The 20,893-nt window shown below is 40.7% G+C and overlaps 2 protein-coding genes across 5 annotated transcripts in view; one reads left to right on the top strand and one right to left on the bottom strand.

Annotated features, from left to right (window-relative positions):
- Positions 1-71: 71 nt before the first annotated feature.
- Positions 72-20,869, bottom strand: RMND1 (required for meiotic nuclear division 1 homolog). 4 transcript variants are annotated; one of them, XM_040550623.1, is made up of 12 exons: positions 20,786-20,869; positions 18,522-19,021; positions 13,657-13,765; positions 10,675-10,750; positions 10,445-10,484; positions 6,872-6,972; positions 5,806-5,912; positions 3,661-3,725; positions 2,684-2,760; positions 1,391-1,511; positions 501-617; positions 72-247 (listed from the first exon to the last, which is right to left on the bottom strand). In XM_040550623.1, the coding sequence occupies exons 2-12, from the start codon at positions 19,005-19,007 to the stop codon at positions 215-217; spliced, it is 1,332 nt and encodes a 443-aa protein (XP_040406557.1). In that variant the 5' UTR covers positions 19,008-19,021; positions 20,786-20,869; the 3' UTR covers positions 72-214. The 4 variants fall into 4 exon arrangements, with proteins under 4 accessions (XP_040406557.1, XP_040406554.1, XP_040406555.1 ...); XM_040550620.1 differs by lacking the exon at positions 20,786-20,869 and adding an exon at positions 19,364-20,021; XM_040550621.1 differs by lacking the exon at positions 20,786-20,869 and adding an exon at positions 19,472-20,021.
- LOC121066851 (coiled-coil domain-containing protein 170-like) overlaps positions 20,384-20,893 on the top strand; it is a 61,114-nt gene continuing 60,604 nt past the window's right edge. The window contains exon 1 of the mRNA XM_040550615.1: positions 20,384-20,480. The gene's annotated coding sequence lies outside the window, so the exon portion shown is untranslated. The remainder of the gene's footprint in view (positions 20,481-20,893) is intronic.

The raw sequence follows: 20,893 nt of genomic DNA, 5'->3' as shown, positions 1-20,893 counted from the left end.
TTGTATGTCAGCTTTACCTGAGCACATCCACAGATTGACTTCTTTAACACCACTATTACAGCAGTTGGGGATAATGTTCACAGATTTGTTTTTTATTTCAGCAGAATATGTACATATTTATCAAGAGGGACAACTCCACTATTTTCTAGAAGCATTTTCTTGGCCACGTGGTCTTTATTGGTTTGTCAGTTTTCTTCCAGAGTTTCATCTGTGGTCAGAAAACTACCCTTGCAAGTTCAAATAAAACCTGTGGAATAACAAACACATTATTAAATCAAATAATACATATTAATCTTTAAAACAACAGTTTACACTGTAAGCCAGATAATCTGGAAAATAACTATAGCTGCAACTCTAAAGTTACTTGCAAAGAACTAAAGACTAATTCCATCGTACAGTACGTTACACAAATAAGGTAATGTTGATTTTCAAATTATGAAGTATATAAATTGCACTTTTTACTGAATTCTTCAGTGTAATAGTGGGGAAAAGGAACCAACCTCTATGGTGATGAGTATTACTATCATCCACTCAAGGCGCAGAGCATGTTTTTCATTCAGGTGATTTCGCATTAGGTCTGTCAACTCCATGCAGTGTTGAAGCTTTTCATTCATTACCTGAAACAGATCCCAAGCATGTGGCAAAGCTGGATTCCACAAATTGTATGACATAGCTAAAGAAACACAATCCATAGCGGGGCTTACTGAATGTAACTGCAGAAAGGTGTTAATGCTTCTGCAAAAGAACTGAAGGGGAAGTCTGTAAGGCAGCATGCGCAAGCAAGGGGAGTGTTCATATAAATAACTTGTTTCAATGGGTTTTAGATAGGCATCTGCAGGTATTAAATAGCTACTAGGTGATTTCTTGTCATGAAAACAGATGCAAGAGACAATGACGCAGCTTATGGGAATGCCTCAAAGGATAACTAAGTCAATATTGAAGGTTGCTGTATCACTGGAAAAGGTTCACATGCTTCTTACTCTGGTTGAGCAGTAAGCATTATGTTGCCCTGCACTGAGCTGACCTGGATCATCATATCAGTAAGAAGACTGCTTCACATCTCATTTTTTTAAAACTTGTTTCCTTGCACAAGTTTCAGAACAAGAATTAAAGCTCCTCCTCTTATAACTATTTAAAGCCTAATTTAGTGGCTCGGAAATAAGCAATCAATCCATTCAATCAAGTCTAGATGGTTGAAACAAGGTCATTGACCTAAACTAGGTAAAAGATGCGAGTGGGTTACAAACACACAGAAAAGGGAAGAGTGTATAGGATCCTACTGTGCTTTATTCACCTTCTACAGTTAAAACAGACACTTATGAAGCAGTCTGTAGCTCTGCTAAGCCAAAGACGGCTGATTTGGGTATTCTTGCAACAATAAGACACCTACCTTGACTCTGCGATTAATGTTGAGAAACTGGCAAGTTTTGTCATAAAGCTCTTCCAGTTTTTCTCTATCCCAGTAGAAGTCAGGTGTTATTAGCAGGTCGGAACTCAGATTTATGCGGTGTCTAAAAAGAATGGTTACTGCAGTATTTCAAAGTTCTTTGGGTGCATATAGGAGTAAATATTTACATAGTGGATAGAAGAAAAAATATGGAAAGCTTTGCTTGTTAAATAAAATATGAAAACCTCTCCTTTCATAATAAAAATATTAATGTAGTTATTGTTTAAAATTGGTAACATCCTCTGAAACTTTTCTGAGAATACTGTAATATGCATCAGTCTTTGCAGTGTTTTTGCCTTATGGCAACATTCCTCGACCAGAAGTTAAAGAAGGTGATGAACTGAGGATGTAGTCCTTCACTATGCTAGTAGCTCGCTGAAGTATGTGAATTAAAGTTACTGGGGAGGTCTGTAACAGCTTGTTTCTATTTCAGAGCTCTGAAGCATGAATGACACTGCACGCTGGGTATGTGAGCATAGCTCAGAATCAGGCTCCTGGCTCAGCACTATAAAGGCAAGGAGCTATGATCTCCTGCCCTCAGCCTACTGCTCACATAAATCTTTGGACTTTTAGACCATCATTGTGCATTACAGAAGGGTCCTCCAAGTAGGATGATAAAATCTACTGTTTAAGATAGGAATTGATTTCTTCATTTACCTCTTTCTTCACTTTTTAAAAGTGCATAATATTGCGTATTCATAATGGCCAAGTTACACTTGAGAAGAAAAAAAAAAAACAAACATTAAATCCTTGCAATGTAGCAGTGGTTTCTGAGTGAATCTCGGGAAAGAACATAACTTGTAGAAGAGGCCAAATCCCTGAAAAACTTTAACTGTAGACCATAGTTAATGGCTCTACTTAACCCCCATGCTTCCTCCTTGTATCCTTTTGCATACTGTACTCTGTTATAATTGCAGGTTATGAAACATGCATTGCTGTACGTAGAAAAGGAAAAGGGTGTGGAATTTGGCCATTTACAATATGCTGCCTAATGCCTGCCTATAGTTAGATACCACAGTGAGAGTGGTGAGGCAGTGGGAAGCACAGTCCTCTGACCATGACAGCACAAACACTGCCTCAAGCCAGAAGGCGGCTGAGGGAATCCCACCAACAGGGCTTATGCCAGACTGTGAACTACTCCAAAGCTTCAAGTGCATCCCAGTCTTTGTACCACACACAAGGTGATTTTTAAGTTCCGTGTAATATAGTGTCTTTGGTGTAACAAAAAAATGTTACCTTAATGCAAAGAGTTCTCCAATTTTCTGCATCACATCTGCATGAGACAGTTTCACCTTTCTTCCTGATTTTAGTATCTGCAAAGTAACAGGTTTTTCACTGCTTGATCAAATAGCATGTACTGTACGTTAAGAAGTCTCACGTTCTCATACAGCCTGAAGTATGTATGAGCTAAAATCTGAATGCATATCATACTTGTTACAACACTTAAGTTTTGTTTGAATGGTGCCTTGCTTATCTAGGTTGATAAGAGTATCACCATTCAACTGTTCTTCTGGGTTTTCAGCAAGCCACCAAGTAGGCTGTCAGTATCAATACAGGATCCTGGAATGTTTTCTATGAATGGTTTCCCGAACAAGAGATCATTTGTCCTCTCTTACTACTATTGCTATTTTTAAGTCATGACAGTGTTCTTTTACCTTGCTACTTATTTGTCCTTTCTATAGGGTTCTTCCTCACTTAAAACAAACAATGTATTTCCAATTATTTCTTTTATTAAAAATAAAGGAGGATTTGTCTTTTGAAGCCTATGAATCTGATTTTTAAATGCAACACGATATGGACTTTGTATTTTAATTAAGCCTTGTGGAAACACTAGTCTAAGTAACTCACTTGAACTCTTCATTACGTTCAGGTTACAGCAGACTACTCTGAGGCCAAAGGTGCAACACACACCATTTGGCCAGGTTTTTAAATGCTGCTTGTCCTGTTACGCATGCATGTCCCACTGCAGCAGGTGACGGTGGCACAACATGGGAAACGTTATTCCAGTGCACACCCCCACCCTCGCCCCCCAGCCCTTTAAAGACTGCTCGTTTCTTGTCCCACCCCTTTGCAGGTTTTCTGAGCTTGTGTGTTGATGGCTTTGCCATCAAACGTATTAAGCGTGCGGTTGCTTTTTTCTATATCCTCAGCTATATCTGGTCTTTAACATAGCACAGGAAAAGAGGAGGGCAAAGGTACAAACAAGACCTCACCTCAGGAATTGACTGGATTGATTCCACAAAATTGTCCAATAATGATTCCCAGATAGCCAGTTTTACTGCAACACAGAGGTGACAAAGTGGAACGCTGTGAGAAGTAGGTATATATATATGCTTTCAAGTGATCTTAATTTACGTCTACCAACACGCTGTTTTGGGATGCTACAGATAGGTTTGTATCAACATGTAAGATACCACTAGTATTACACGATACATGTTCATACATCTACAGACAAATTTGGGTTTGTATTGACACAGCTCTGCATGCAGAACCACCTCGAGCTCAGCTCTACTCTCCAATGGACTGGTTCAGATCCTGGAGAACTTTTGCTTCAGCTCAACAAGGTGTGTTTGAGTGCTATGTGCTGCGTATGAAGCCTTTGCAAACTGCATTCCAAGGAGGCATGCTGGAGATAATTAGCCTTGCAGGAATCAGGCTGACTTCATCTGGTGCCCCTTGAGTCTCCACTTTTTCTACACATTTCTACAGCATTGTGTAGAACTTTTAACTTCCAATTTGTCCAGTACTTGATGCAGCATGCTCAAACCATGGAGAATTAGCTTGTTTAGACACACCATCACCTGTATTTGTTGAAGCTAAATTCAAGCTTAGGCAATCTTACATTTTGTTTTGGTGAATATATCATTCACTGAAAAGATAATTTATCTTTAGTGGAAGTTGTTCAGCACAGGCAATGCCAACACAAGTTCTACTCTGTCTCAGCTTGAGCCTTAAAGGATGATTTCTACAGGGAAACGATATAACTCAGGCTCTTTGTTCTTTTATCCTCAGATTCCCAGGCAAGAAAGAAGTAATAAGGACAGATCAGTTTCAAAAATTAACCCTGTTCACTCAGAAAAATTAAACAGATAAGGTTTATTTCTTAAAATGAATGCTTTTTGGTAGCAATCGTTCGCACCACTTAGGACACAGAGTAAACTCAATGCTGAGCATCTTTCATGGTCTTTTTTGAGTACAGAAGCCTAATCCAAGTCAGTGAGTTAAATGGCATTTAATTTAGCCCTTGAAATGAGGCCAACAGGCATTTCAGCTATCGCTGATTATTTGACAGAGGTTGGTTTCTGCTGTGTTGTACATTTGACTTGAACTACGCTTGCATCCTCTATAATCACTGAACATTGCACTGTCTTCCCTTATGGTGTACATGTCTAACACTAATGTAAATTGGTACCAGTTATCTCCTGGGAATAAATCCCTTGCTCCGTTGTATGTGGCAGCACTCTTCCATGCAGTGGTTTTATGAATAGCAAAACTGTAGAGAACTAGAGGCTTTTTTCCCCTCAATATTTCAATAGCTCTTTCTTCAACAGCCAAAAACCATTTAGTTATGCTGTGTGCCTTGATCAAGTGGTGGATCACTTCAAAAACACACATTCTGGTTTTTGATATCTGTTTAAAGGTGTTCTTCCTCACATACTACATGAATTTTGTCATTCACCCTAAAAGCAGTAGAGGTAGTAAGATTTTCTTCCTTAAAGGTCTTTTTGAGGATAGCCTTATTGCTGCTAGCTTCTATCCCGACTTCCTACCTCATTCTAGGTCTGAAGCAGCAGCATCACTGCTGAGCCTGACTTCTTTCCAGTGCCTCCTGATGGAAGTACTACCTATAGCACAGCCGTAGCTGATCAGCCTAATCAAACCATTATCTGGGACTCCAGTCCACGCACTTGATACTGGAATGCTTCCCACGCTAAGAATCACTGCTTTACATTACTACCTGCTTTAGCTGGTATCTATTTTTTTCTGGTAATGATTTCAGGATCAATTACCTAAGATTACTGACAGCTTTCTAATTCCAGACTCTACACTTGTTACTATCCTAGAATAATCTCAAAGATGGGCAACAGTATGCCCAGTGGAACATCTGTCTTTTGCAAAGCACATTTCTTAATTTGCTTTGCTCATCCTTAAGAAGATTTACAGTGAGCGAAGTAATTCCAATTTATGGAAAACAAAGCAAAAGCTTTGAAAACTAATCCTCCCACTGAAGCACAATCTTTACACAGTTCACCAAACCAGAGACTAAGTCTTCTACCTCTCACTGTCCAAGTCCCACTTATAATGACATTTCACAAAATCTGTACCACAGGCGGATATTACAAACAGTATTAACTTACCAGAAAGACAAAGGGCATTTGAAAAGGCAAATTTCTGCAGAACAACTTCATCAATATCCAGCTCAGAATTTAACAAGATTTCTCCCTTATGAAGCTTTGACTGCCCTCTGTTAAAACAGGATTGAAGCATCTTCATTGACTAAGCCACCAGAAAAGGAACATTTAAAGAATAATCAACAATGCAAGTAAGGTTGGTCGTTTTATATAAATCATGATATATCTACGTGGCTATCACCCCCATCCTTGTATTTTACTTATGCTCAAACTAACAATAACCAAACAAATCACTGAAAATTAGTTCTTCAGTGTATGACTATGTCAGGAATCACAAACACCACATCTGGGTAGTCCACAGTTTTCAAATGGCCAGGAAAAAAAAAAAATAAAAGACCCCTTGGCCTCTTACCAGGTTACCTTAAATAAGCTGAGCTGATATAGTTCAGCTTATGTTGGTACAGTGTCCTGTTTAGGAGCACAGTTTTTTTTGGCGCTGTTAGAAAAATTACAGGTAAATTACACAATCATTTACATTGAAAAGTATTTCCATAGGGATAATTTGCTCCGCATGATGAAAAAAGTATTTAACAAGGCAAGACAGCTTGCCAGATACATCCTCCCATAGTATTCAAGTTATACCTTTCCTAGGAAGCAAAGTACGCGCAGAATGCCTCTTTGTATATGAACCTAGAGGGCACTGAAGAAAGCTTACCCAGAGAAGTACTGTACCTTCTTTAAATCAGTTGGCTCAACAATGTGTATTTATTTTTCCTGTGAGGTACACAGGTTCTGTTTAGGATTGTTCTGTTGTTTGGCACGTTCGGTTGTGTAGACACAGACCTTCTTAATTTACAAAATTTAGTGTATAATCAAGTCCTAAAGGCCATTACTTGAAAGTTTAGCAGTTCAACAAAATTTGTGAATTTAGATGTACTGTTTTCTCCTTTCCCTATTTTTACTCATTTGAAACAAGAATAAAAAAGGTGTATTTCTACTAGTTACTTTCACGTGAATTTGTTGTAAATGTCTGTTAGCTTTTATATAAATAGGAGTGGCTGAAGATACTTACTCTCCTATTCTATAGTTCATCTCTTCATTCTCCCAATGGACTAGTGCAACTTCATATGGCTGAATTTCATGCTGTTCTAGCACTCGCATTATATTCTTCATCTAAGAAAAAGACAGTTGGACACAGGAGCAGTTACTACTGTAGTATATTATCACTCTACAAAGAGCTAGCATGTAATAGGCTGATGAAGGCAACTTCCATGCTTATTAAAGTTACTTAAATAAAAATGAATAGGTGTGCTAGTAATTTTTTATATTCAAATGAAGCAACTATTAGCAGTTTATTTCTGAAGCCACATGGATGAATTTTGTGGCTGTGAACAACTGCAAAGAATCTATTAACACTAAAATGTCATTTAATATCTACATTTGTAAAACAAGGTAGGGATTAACCAGAGCAGCAGTAAAGACAATGCCGAAATATTCAGTATTATAACAATGAGCTGTACAAAACTTCAGCACGTCTGAGTGTGGGAATGAATCTTTAGGATAAAAACATCAGGTGGCTGCTTCTGCCAAAATTACTAGTTTGCTAAAATTAGTAGTTTTGTTTCAACTACCAGAGGTCAGGTCATGTTACAGAAGTCCTTTCACTATAGAAATAAAAAAAAAAAATAGTTTCAGCTGCCTACAGTCAGCCCTGTAAGCAGTTGAATGTGCAGTTCCACTTGGAGGAGTAATCTCATTGTCATTTTATTCCCAAACACACTAAAACCTGATGCAGGAATAACGGGCTCTTCTCTCTCACAAAGCTTTTTCCTTTAACTTAGGATCTCTCACTCGTTCTTTTCTTTGCATTAAAGCCTCCTATCATATAAATTGTTCTGCAGTTAGAACAAATTCTGAATTGAAAAAACCCTCATCTATAGCATGCACATACAGGTATCTAAAAAGCATCTAACTGCATAACAGCTACTAAAAAAAAAACCACAATATACTTTTGGTGCCTAAGTTCTTTAAAGAAATATTTTCTACTTAGTGATACTTAAAATACTCTCTTCAAAACAATGTAGAATAGTTAATCTTTCAGTGCATGTCAATAAATTGTCCCTGAAGCATTTCCTCCAGGTTAAGTACTTTGAAAATCTGTTGGATCACCTGCAAGAAACGTTTTTTTTTGCAGTCCTTGTTTTCTTCATTACTTTCAAGAATTTCAGTGACCCTATCTAAGGCACGACAACATTTTTCACTAAAAAACATACAAAAATACTCTTACATATGCAACTGCTTGTTTCGTACCCCTGAATGTAACACTAGCATGTCTAATGCCTGCCATATATTCCCAATATTGTGGTAAACAAGGGTATGAAAAAAAAAATATATATTTTCCCCTCCAGTGAGGAAGTATATGCTGTTAGGCCAGTCAGCTTAGATACACAGCTTCGAGGGACAATTCAGCAATGCAAATCCTGCTAAAACAATGCCAGAGCTAAGAGCCAATCTGTAACATAGCACGCCAGATTTCAAGAGTGCACTCACTTGGATCCAGGCAGCCTAGCTGGCATTGTGGAGCCTATATCAATATAGTAATAGTTATGCTGTTAATACATTAATAGTCTCTTCCAGAGCTACAACCAGGTCAGGCTTCCCAGCACCAGCAGAGAGTAAGATTTAACAAAGCTTTACAGACCATAACTGATTCTGCAGAATTCATGTGTCTTGTATTACGCATATTTCCAAAGTTCTTCCATTGCTCTGAATAATAGGAAATTATGTTTTAGTGGCAGCTTTCTTTTAAAGTAATACGTTAGTTTCCATTGACTGATGTGAGTTTATTCTAGGCCCAGCCTAATTTTACAGAAGGGACTACCTGTGATACAGTACATTTAATGAGAAGAGATGTTCTGGATTCACTCAATGCAGACTCTTCCTATTTGAGACAATCGCTTCACAGTTTCCTTTTAACGACACACATGAACTCCACCTAGTTTGGCTTTTTGTCCTTACTACTTCTGGTGAAACTAGTGCACTACCTTGCTGCACAGGTACTTGAGAACAGTATTTTACATCTTTAAGTCCTATTTATGATCAGCCTGTAGTTATAATTTGTTCTCTTAAGTGTCCATTTGTTAAAATAGTTTTTCCTCCCACAACAATCATTCTGGAGTACCTTTAAAGAGCAGTTTTGTCCGTTCACATTGTCTCTACATATTGTTTTACTGAATTACTTTCAGTTTCAGTTCTACAGACCAGGTCTTTGTATTGTTTTGGTTCATTAAAACTTATGCATAAAAAATACCCTGTTTGAGCAAGTTGTTTGAAAGTTAAAACTATGATTTCAAAAAGCAGAAAAAGGCAGTTTTCCTCTTTTATAAATCAGGCCAACAAAGGACCAACTAAAGTTACTTCTACTGACAAAAAGAACGTGGTGTCAAGTTTTCAAAGGTATTTAAGCGTGTAAAAATGTACAAGAAAACGACATTTTTCAGAGTAACCCAGAGGGCAGAGGTGCCCAGTTCATAACTATCAACAGGAGTTAGTCAGCTAGTCTTCAGAAATACCTGTGACTCAGTAGCGTAGTTACAGCCACTGCTTCCTAAATGTGCTACAGGCAAGGTTTGAAGGGAAAGCTAGTATATTTTGTAGGCCTGCTGATGTACTGAAACTCCCCCAGACAGACAGGAAATCGGGCACATTTCAGGTCTGAAATGGAAAAAGCAAACTTGAATCCAGAAGTTGTTCGCATCTGGAAACAACAGCTCTGTATTTTCATTTACCTCAATTAAAATCCTTCTATGAATGTCTCTGCATCTCAGTATCGTGCTCAGTATGCCAACTACTTTCACAGACCCTGCCTACAGATAAGATCAATGCCTTTTCTTTATATATCTAGCACTCAGCTTTATTTAACCACAGTAAACAAAATGCATAGATATAAAATATTTTAAAAGAGACTATAAATATATTCATAAAAATAAGTATGTCTGGAGCATTCCCCTCCTGGTCAGCAAAGAGCACTGATTTATCACAAGGGATATGCACGTTATTTCGATATCAATATATTTTAACAATTATACCATCCTATAAAAGCTTTCCTTTAGGAAAATTGCTGTTAGAAACACACACAAAAGAAGGAAAAACAATTGTTTAAATTTGGCATGTTTCAAGTTAACCAAATGTAAGCTTCGGCTAGTAAGTTTTGCAGTTTTAAGATCTGACTTAAATGGCACTAGAATGATCCTTTTCTGCTGATTTATTTCCTGTTACGTTAACTCCTGTTAAACAACCATTCACACGTTGATTTTTCTGATCTACTTCTTCAGTACATAAAGCTGCAAGAATTTTCTTTTTGTCAGTCTCACAAGATTAAGGTTTCAGATTTTTGGCTTAAGTAGAAAATTTCATCCCCTTTGTATGCTACACATCTATTTGCTTATTTTGTGCAGAAAGACAGGTTTCAAAGGTGATACAGCAGCGAGCCACACACTTGAGGGCAGCTGCACTCCTTAGGAGAAGAATCAGTCCTCTTCCTTTCTGGAGAGATGTGAACTCTCAAAACCAAAGCGTGCTGGGCTTTGCGGGACTAACAAGACATCTCACTATAAGCTTTAGCAAACAGTTGTGCTTTACTTACACTTTTCTCTTCCACATTCCAAAACACAACAGCCCCTTCCCTGTGAATTCAAGGAAAAAACTGAGGTGTAATTGCACTGTTTTAAGTATATGATCAATTTTGTATGATCAAGTGCATTATCATTTTTTTTTGAATCATTCTGATTGAGCTACATGCAATGATCTAGTAAGCTGCACTTTCACAGGATTGCTATTAATAAAATCATGTTTCAGGCGTAGTTTTTAACTTACCTGAAGAAAAAAATCATGCCAGCATCATCATCTTTTGCAGATTTCTCAGTACCAATCACCAAAACATTTGCAGCATCTAGTTGGAAACAAATAAGCAAAATAAAAGTTCAAAATGAAGAATTAATTACACTTCTAATCATGACAGCTATAAGCATATGATTCCAGCTCAACAGTTGCATGCTAACACTTTCAATGTCAGTCCCATATTTTATTTTTCTGATTGAAGTGTGACAATATAAAACTAAGCAGCTTTTCTAAAGTGTTGCATGCTAGACAGACTCAGATGCTATGTTAAACTTCACTATAAACTGTAGTTAATGAAATGTAACAGTTTTAAAGAACAAAAGACTTAGACAAAACCCATGCAGGGCATAGTAAATTAACCAGGAACAGAATATAGAAGGCAAAAGTGGACATGAACACAAGTGAACTATGGAAGTTAGCCCACAGTTGCAGAGCAATTACTGCTCAAGTTCTGCTTGCCCAGAAGACCAAAATCTCCCTTTTCTATACAGCGAGGGACTAATTTTGCTGACTTTGCTTTGATAGTCAGAAACCTGAAAGAGCATACCCCCAAGGCAGCAAAGGAAACATCCATCCATGTTTTCCTCTGGATCTGAAGCATGCTTTTGAAATAAATCTTCCAGTCACCCTCGTTCACCACACTTCGGATTTGCACTGCAGAAGTGTCAGGGTGCACAAACTGGATTTCTTTTGCATGAAATTAAACTGGAAGATGAGCTCCAGCGCTGCACTTAAGGTACTCCAACCATGCTAATGGACGTTCATTATATAGGACCAAACTCTTACAACAGCTGGTGCAAGCAGAAGGCCCCAAAGTTTGCTCGGTGTGGGTCCTGGGTGCTCAAAACAGTTCCACTCCCCCGCCCTTCCCCTGTAGCTGCTCCCCTGTACTGCTCTGCCAATGCAGGCGTAGCTTTAGAAGCCCAGCTGTGGGTATGCCAAGGAAAGTTCACTTTCCAGCGTGACTCATTTTACCATTGGTAGCCAGACCAGCAAAACCTCCCACCTCTATTGTGAGCTGAGACTCCGCAAAGAGAAATCTGCAAGGCCTAACACCTAAGCATTAAAAAGCTCAAGCCCTTTGCATAAATATCACAAAGCAATCACCAGTGCACCAATTTAGGTCTGGGTATGAACTCCATCATTTGCTTTACTGCTGAAGTCACAGAGGCCACGTAGCCTAAGCAGGCAGGAAGAGATGACTGGATATTGGCCATACTTTTGCTAACACACAACTCGAGACCATGCAGTTAGTTGGTCTGTACGAACTCTTCAAAGATCTCTCTTTCACTTGCTGTTCCAATTCAGAAACACATGACTCGATGAATCACTGGAGCAAGCTTTGGGTGTGAAGTGGGAGTTTACCACAGAAGAAACATTTGTCTGCGTTTTCTCATTTGCCTTTTCAAATATCACTCTTACTTTATCAATCTCCTCCAGCTAAAACATATACACTGAATGTGAATTTGGTCCCTTATAAATAGTCCCTATATAAATAGTCCCTCTAAAATGTTTTTAAAGGGGTCAAAAAAGAATAAAATTAAGCATAACACTACAAAACAACAAATCCACACAACATTTTCTAATTTAGATTTCTATGTGCTAGTGCTTCTCAAGATGTAACATTCAGCTTGGTGACTGAGCACTGCTACATCCACGTGTCAACCACCACAAAACGTCACATCTGCTGGCACAATCAAACATCCTTTCATTACTTCCTCCAAACTTCTGGCAGAGTATCTATTGTAAGGAGTCAAAAACACACCAGGAATAAATGAAAGAACGGGCAAACCCCACACTTTCAGGGTCAAGTACCAGCAACAGCACAATTTGCGTTACAGTAACTCAGTCATGCTGACCTTTGTACAAAGTTTCTATCCTGAAGCAGTGAAACCAGTGTTGTTTTAATACAAAGGAACTAACTACAAAGGAACACGATGCCTGTATTACATAGCACCTTCTCTTTCCATGTTCACCTTTCTGAGAAATACGGCCATTACTACATCTTGCATTTAAAAAGATCCACTGGATTATTACCACGGCTGGTTTATTAGGTGTTTGAGAGTCAGCCAGGTATTTGATAACCTCTACTGAAACGCCCATAAACAATATTTGTCATTCCTCTTAGCTTTATATAATCTGTTCATTCACAAAAAATAAATAAATCTACTGCCAACATATAAAAATCGCAGCTGTTCTAGGGCATCGGGTTCGTTAAGCTACAAAAAGCTCCATTTGTTTTTCTCCTGGAGTATCCTGCAGCTATTTCCACGCCATACTTTCCCAAGTCTTCAGAGATACTTTGGATAGAACCAGAACCAATTACTTTGCTGCAGGGACTCATCCGACTAGGGTATATTTGGCCAGTATGAAGTATCGACTGCATTCTCTTTACCAGAATTAAATTTGTATGTGCATCTCTTTTACGTTTCACTTAGTCAGCAAGACTCTCTCTTGCGTGCCTACAGCCCTCAGTGATTTACATTAATAGAAGTCTGGGTATGGAAAGAAGGTGCAACACTTCAAATTACAAAGTTGTTTGGCAGCTGAAGCGCTATGGCATCACATACCGAAACACTGATTAAAATAAACGTTCGGAAAATTTTCAGTTAGCAGATTTCTTGAAAAGTAGTATGGTATTAGAAAATTTCAAAAAATATTTTTATTGAATGCATTTCTAGGACTAATTTTTCAATAATTTAGTGTAACAGTAATTTGAGGAAAAATTATCATACGGTAATAGCAAGTGCTGGTTATACTGCTATTCTGGAAGGCTTATTTATTTATTTTTAAAGTAAATGGAACTTTTAAATAGAGCTACATGTATATTACAAGTACCATGATATATTCCAGAGTATTACCACAATAAGAATATGTTAAGTTATAAAAATTATATACCACACCTGTATTTCATTTAACGAGATATAATATCGTTTTTAAGATGTTTTAAAAATCTACCTCTAGGCAAACTTGTTATTTCAACATATCCATGTGAAGTCAGGTCATGGCACAGATTACCAAGATGATACTCATCTGCTGTTGCAAAGGCTGTGCACTGCATCAGATTCTGTGCCAAAGGAATAAAGATTTGAGTTAGGGAAAGGCTGAAGCAAGATGTTCATAAGACATGTTCATGTTTGCCTCAAGTTGATCACAAGAGTGACACTTTTCATTTACTCACTCTTTTCTACTAATCATCATTGCTATGCTGTACGCTTCGTGTACAACTACTAATGAGGTTACTCCCTGCTAAGTGGGGAAGAAAACCTATCCGAGGTTCACAGACGGAGACCAAACCATGTGGCGTGAGTCAGTCACACCAAAAACCTGTGTGACAGAGCCACAAACTGCGCCCTTCTGCCCTGAACGCCAGAGGAATGCTCTAACAGGAGAGCTACAGTTGCTCTCCCATCCTAAACCCTATGAGGTACTTGGTCGACCACCAAAACCAAAAGCAAGACACCCACAATACCAGCTTGAAGACCTGTGAAGACACGTGGAGTTGAACCACCCCAGCCTGCCTATGAAGCACCACAAGCTCCCAGAGCAGCAGACTGGTCCCATCCTGCCCAGGACGAAGCTGGCTGTGCGGGTAGCTCCGGGGACAGCACAGAGCCACAGGTCGGGGCCAGCGGCGGGTGCTGCAGATCAGCGTCCTCTCTCCGAGGGAAACCCTGCACTAACAACACGGCCTCGGCTGAAACCGCGGTCGAGCTGTATGCAACAGCCAGTTTGTCTCAGTATCCCACAGCCTGAAATAAATAAAATGCTGTAGTGGAACAAATAACTGGCACAATGCAAGAACGTGAGGAAAAGGGATGCTGACTTGCAGCAGGACTGACTCACGCGTGGCAAAGACATCAGAAAGTCATCTGTGTAAAAGCTTTCCTGATTAATCCGACAGGTCACCATAAACCGATCTACAAATTCTACTCCTCAATTTAAGGGGATTTCTTTGTTCTGATACCCTGTATTTCCCATGGTAACGTTCTTCAGTACACTGCAATGGAAGATATCCAGACAGCACTGCTCACTGCGGATCAGTCACTTTCCACCTTTTTGTAACTAATACAAAGGGGGATGTAACTAACAACAAACGAACAAAAGAGCTGTTCTCATCTGCAAGCATTTAGACCCACAATACACTTCAAATCCAAATGACTTTCTCGCTGCACTCATACACCAAACTGCAACACCTGAAGAGGTGTTCTGCTCCTGAAGGGGGCCCACCACCAGTGATCAGGAGCGAGGCCACGCACTTAAACTTCATTTTCTTTTTTCATGTTAATGTTCTGTTATCATTTCTAAAATTTTGTTTACACGTCATCTTATTTCAGTGACCACTAACAGAAAATACACTTTAAAAGTAATTCAGTATTCAGACAGCAATTTTGTAGACGTATTTCCATGACTATGCTACGAGGCTGAGTCAACAGTCGAACAGAATTGTATTTTCAGTTTCCTTGCTGCAGTACCTTTGAAAAGTTGCATTATTACCGTATCATCTGTAAAAAAAACATTCTCAGTATCTATTCAGGAAATATACTGTAATCTTCTAGCTAGTAGCAATCCGAAAATCTTAATCCTGCTCTATACTTTCCATAGTTGATTTTGTTATTGTTCATTTCAAGGCAGATGCGCTAGAGGACAGACTATCTGCTCCTGTGATTTTAGTTTCCAGGCGAAGACTGTGTAGTTAGCACCAGAAGTTGGCTGCCAAGACTAAGTGCCTGAATCAGCAGTTCAAATATGCAGTATTATTGTTCTCTTCTCTTCTTATTTTTTTTTTTTTTTAATAACAGTGCACTGTTCGCCCCTTAACTAAACTCTTGTTTGCTGAGGGACATTTGGAATGGGTATAGAGTTTAAGGCACCTAAAATTTGTGCATCCACACAAGTCTAGTCTCCCATGACAGTTGATGGAGACTGAACAGAGAAGTCTGTAGGCTAACGAGTGATTCAGCTAATCCTAACATACAGGTGTTAACTTGTTATCCATAGGTTCTGGCTGGCGAGCTAGGCCAGTAAACCTCCATCCTGTGCTGCCTGTTACACCCTCACTTGCACACTTGCCTGGAACAGCATGGAAGGTCTGTCCTGGTGACACGAACTCCAGCCACTTGCCACCCCCTGCTTCCTGGCTGCACCTGGGGATTCACTCAGGTTCAACTCAGAGCTCCACAGCAACTATCACAGACATCCTAACCACTTCAGCAACTCGTTTTCCGTATCATCATCCCCCCAACAACTGCACAGGAACCGTAATTCTCTGGTTAGTCCACCTCTTCCATTTTAAGTATACAGAAATTTTTAAGAAAGAAAACCTGCAAGATGAACTTAATCCTCATACCACCACAGGAATCAGTCTTTACCTCCAGGATATGAGCAACCACATCTTCACTTGAATTTCAAGCTTTTTCTACAGTATACGGCTATAGTATTAAAAATCAGCTCAAAGGCTTCTTGTGCCTTCAGACCTTTCAGTATCAGTAACTAACCCGAGTCGTGGCACTAGTCACCGAGGGACTGACTAAACCAGTTACCACTTTAAAGCAACTCTTCCACCTACCCTGAAGAACTGGTCTCGGGACCATTTATCACTGCTGGTGCTCGGCATTCCAGCTGCAGGCAGCACATGAAGAGAGAGGAGTGCAGGCAAGGGGTGGGAAGGAGCTTATTCACAGACAATTCGGCAAAAGAAAGGTGTTCATGGCCCTTCCCAACAGAAAAACCTCAGAGATCCTCAGGGTTCATCTAACTGAAAACCTTCAGAGTGGGTCTGGAGCTGCTGTCTCCAGAGGCAGACTATGAAGGAAGGGACACAGCTCCCAGGCAACTCAATTGGAAGTAGGGCCTGTGTTACTGGAGGGTTCTTGGTTCCCCCAACACATGCAGAGGAAGGCACGATCAGCTTTTTCATGACAGCAGGATTTAGAGAATAATGACGGCGTGTTGAAAAAAAAAATAGGGCCTCTCTGTTTGCTGTACTTGTATTAGTCATATTACAGAAAACGGTCGCATCTTTAAGTTAACTCTTTATACTAAGTATCTATAAGGAAGTACAAAAACAGGTAAAAAAAATGCTTGTTCCAAAATACTATCAGCCTGTGCACAGTCAGGGTGACAGCATGTCAAGTACCCCTGAAAATGCAGCTGTGTATTTGCCAAAACCACAAAGGGTTTATTCAAAAACAGAAAATGCTTTTGTTAGGCCTGAGTTTATGCGATTTCTGGCATACCATTTTACAGTGTGGAAGCTTCCTCGTAATGAAATAATAATAATCTTTCCTATCAGGCAGAATTTTCTCCATCTCTTCACAATGGAAAAAAGTAAAAATAGCAGTGCGTATTACTTGTACACATGTAAATGAAAATGTCAGACAAAAACTGTTAGCATTTCATACTGCCATTCAGAAACCTCAAAAATCTAATAAGAAATGTCACTTCAATCCACCCCATAAAAAAAGGAAGCAACCTCTACATATAATGTCATAGTACAAATAACAAGCTTAAAACAGTATGTGGTGATTTAGGACTAAAATTCTTCACCTTCTGTTTTCAGAGTAATAGGAAAACTCAAGTGGGAACTAAGTTTTCTACAACGGAACCTTGATGTTACATTAAATCTTACTCCTGTTAATCATACAAAATATTAAACAAGAGCTTGCATGACTAGAAGGCAAGCATTAAGACCTCGCTGCTCACATTCAGCAGATCATGCAATAGGCACATTTTGCAATGCGGAAGCTGCTTCTGAAAGCACAGTGCTGGTCCCAATCTCATCTATAGCACTATTTTGTTAACAGTACCCTGGAACTCAGCTGTTATTGTAGCTCGAGGAGAACAATAACATTTCTGGCACCAGGATTTTTTCATTGCAGATCTTATAGTTGAGTACACTCACAGTCTGCTCTGGCTAGTAGCAAAGGCTTTCAAAGACCTATCTTAAGGATTAACAGCTACAAGCATGCACTGTTCCACTTACTCATCCTATAGATCTGATATTATCCCAAACAGTTTATTGTTGCAGTTACTCTGTAGATCTAGGAGTCTGGTGATCCAGGAATAATGTTCCTCGAGTAATGCAGGCTATGCCTGCACCTCAGTTCTGCCACTGACTGAAAAGAAACAATCTACTTCTCTGAAATACTGTGAGGCTTCTAATACTAAGTGTTGTGATCTCCATCCAGATGTTGCTACACAAGAACTTATTTTATCACTAAGAATAAAATTGAAATAATTTTGCTGTAGTATTAAAGCTATTTCACTATAGCTTGAAATGCTGTGACTGTTTATAAAAAACAAGCAGCGATACTTGAGAATACAGCCTAAATTGAAAGCTTCTGAAACCTAATCTGAATATTTATAAACTCTATTATTTACTTTCATCTTGATTTCTGTTAGAAATAGAATGAAGCCTTAAAACTGGATAGAATTGGGCAAGAAGGATGCCTGGGGAAAGTTGAGTTACACCAAAAGCTGGATTTTTCTCCTGAATATTAAACTAACTTAAAACATTTTAAAGGGATTTAATGTCTTTCCGTTTTAGTAACCAACTCTCTTCCTTCCACTTTTGTCACACATTGCTAGTAGGTCTCTTATTTTGTCTTCAAAATACCAGACACAATAGTTTCTATCAAGTTTGTTCCTGTTTGTAGAGTTCTGACCTCTCTATGTGGCCAGAGTCAGGTAAACAATAAAATCTTCTTCACCAAATAACTATGTTAATTGCATTAAAATTTTAAACTAAACCCAAATCTGAACATAAATTAGGTTGATGAAGTTCCCTTAATATTATATAGAATGCAAATTTTATTCTTTACCTCCATGTCTGACGGTAGTGGCTGGTTAGCTCTGGATGGCTGCTTGGTCCTCGGCGCCTTTGGTGGCCTCTTAACTGGCTGGTTACTGTGTTTTGGAATAATTTTAGAAGCTGCTACAATCGAGTAAAATCTTGGTGATATGTTCCGAAGCTTTTTAAAATGCTCCATATTGAGCCTGTAGTTTTCCATTGCTGCCATACCAAAACGTTTCCAGGGTGAAAAAAACATCTCCCTCCTCTGATAATGCACATTTTTTCCCAAAGCCGATACATTTCCTTGGATCAGTTGCCAATTCTTCACTTGCACACATCGACTTGTCAAACAAGAGGAAGCAGTTTTCAGAGCAAACGAATTCCTTGCTGTCCTGTCAATTTCGTTACGCAGCTTTAGCAGTGGAGGCCCAGTTTTATTAAAGGTTTGGTGTCGGCATATGGTTGTTAAAGAGTGGAAAGATCCAGCCTGAAGGCGCAGAAGTTTCAGTCTCATTGCTTCCCTCAGAACTGTATTTAAAAGAAATAAACAAAATCCTCTATCAACCCTTTGGAAAGAAATATTATTATTTTTCCCTTAGCTAAAAGGTGACCCATACTCCTTTTGCATTCATTAGCGCTCCTAAACACATGAAGAGTGATGGCTCTAAAAAGCTTTTTCTCAATGCTATGGAGATACTGTAATTAAGATTAAAGCATGTTAATGAACTGTGTGCTTGCAATACGCAGTGGTAGAGTTGGTTGCTATGCCAATATGAAACCAGGTATCTTTTCCCCTCTGTCGCTCGCTCTGTGTAGCGGTCTGTGCTCTCAGTAACCCCACTGATAAAACTACTCATGAGCAAGACTCACCTCAAAGAGGATATTAGACTGCGAGAATCATTTTATACATAACAGAAACAACAACTAGACTGCTGTGTGCTTGTATGGAAATGGCACCTACAGAACACACATACTGACCAACACCAGCTGAAATGACTACACTGCCAACAGCCCAGCATGGATCCAGCTCTGCTTGTTTGTCACGACTGAATCGAGAGGCATATAAATGAGGTTATGGTCTTGATCCCGCTGTTACATAATGGTGCAGCACGGACTGCAAGGTCTGCCTGCGGATCTACCTGTGCTGACGGAAACACGCATTGTTAGGTTGTTAATCCAGAACAAAATCTAGTTCCTGAGCGTATTTATGCTATGCTGTATGTGTTAATCAAATGAACTTTGCAAGTGTTCACAGACTTGGCACCTACAGGGGCAGGTTTCGCTTGCCGAGGAATCGCAGCGCCGCGTCCCTGCCACCATCTGCTTCTGTTAGCCAGGAGCATTCCCCTGGTGACAGAGAATTCATTTTCAGGAAGATATTAACATAAAGAAAAGCCATGAAGCTGCACGGTTTGAAAAAAGAGGGTCAGCTTAAGGATATTTTTCCAAAACCAGCGTAAAGGACCTTTAATAGCACCGACACATTTAGCGTGACGGTTGAAACACCCATTTTCTTGTCAGAACAAGCTCTACGAGGAGGGACACAGAGCTCCTCCGGGCTACCACAGAATAAGTAATTGATGCTGGGCATAGATTTATGTGCTTTTTGCTCGGCACTTTATTGGGATTTGTAAGCCGGTTACGCGCACGCTGGCTGTAACCAGCGCGTTGCTGGCAGCAGGGAGCCAAGGCCCCAGCGAGCCCCGCCGCCATCACCCGGCCCGTCAGCGGCGCCCCGCCGCACTACGACGGAGTCCCGCTCCCATTGGCTGCCCGCCTCAGGGGGGGCGGGACGCAGCCCGCCAGGCAGCCAATCGGACGCCCCCCGTATAAGAACCGGCGGCGAGGCCCCGGCGCCCCCCTGAGGCGGCAGCAGCGCGGCCCCGCCCGGCGGCTGACGGGCGCCTCTGCCAGGGGCGCCCCGCCCAAGGCCGGGCGGGCGCGGGGCGAACGACGGCGCCCGGCCTCTGCTCCTGCAGCCGCCCCGGTGCGCGGGGAGCTGTGTGTGTGCGTGCGTGCGTGCGCTCACCCAGCCACGGGGGGGCAGCCGGGCAGCGAGCCGCGACCTTGCGGCTGCGACACGGGGGGGGGTGGGTGGGGGGGGCAGGAAACGGCCCCGTCCGCCTTTCTCCCCTTTCCCCGTTGCCTCCCCCACCGACCCGTTCCCGCTCGGCAGCGCGGGGCGGCCGCCGCCAGCCCCCGCCCGCCCCCTCCCTCCACCGCTGCCGCTGCCGCCGCCGTCGCGGCGGGCGGGGAGGGGCGAGGCGGTTCCCGGCGCGCGCCAGCACTGACCTGAGGGGGGGGAGGAGGAGGAGGAGGAGGAGGGGGGGGGAGGGGTCGCGCCGCTCTCCGCCGCGCTCGCCGCGGCCCCGCCCACCGCCCGCCGGGCTCCGCCGCCAG

The sequence above is a fragment of the Cygnus olor genome, chromosome 3 (assembly GCF_009769625.2).
Source record: "Cygnus olor isolate bCygOlo1 chromosome 3, bCygOlo1.pri.v2, whole genome shotgun sequence".
Classification (NCBI taxonomy): Eukaryota; Metazoa; Chordata; class Aves; order Anseriformes; family Anatidae; genus Cygnus; species Cygnus olor.
Note: the sequence above shows the minus strand (reverse complement) of the source record. Positions and strands in the feature narration are given on the sequence as shown.

Excerpts from the sequence above, each read along its gene's own strand:
- RMND1 (XM_040550623.1), bottom strand. The coding sequence starts at position 19,007 with ATGAGACTGAAACTTCTGCGCCTTCAGGCTGGATCTTTCCACTCTTTA. Across the intron at positions 13,766-18,521 it reads CACTACCGTCAGACATGGAG|AATCTGATGCAGTGCACAGC; the intron begins GTAAAGAATAAA and ends CCTTTGGCACAG. Across the intron at positions 248-500 it reads TAATACTCATCACCATAGAG|GTTTTATTTGAACTTGCAAG; the intron begins GTTGGTTCCTTT and ends GTTATTCCACAG.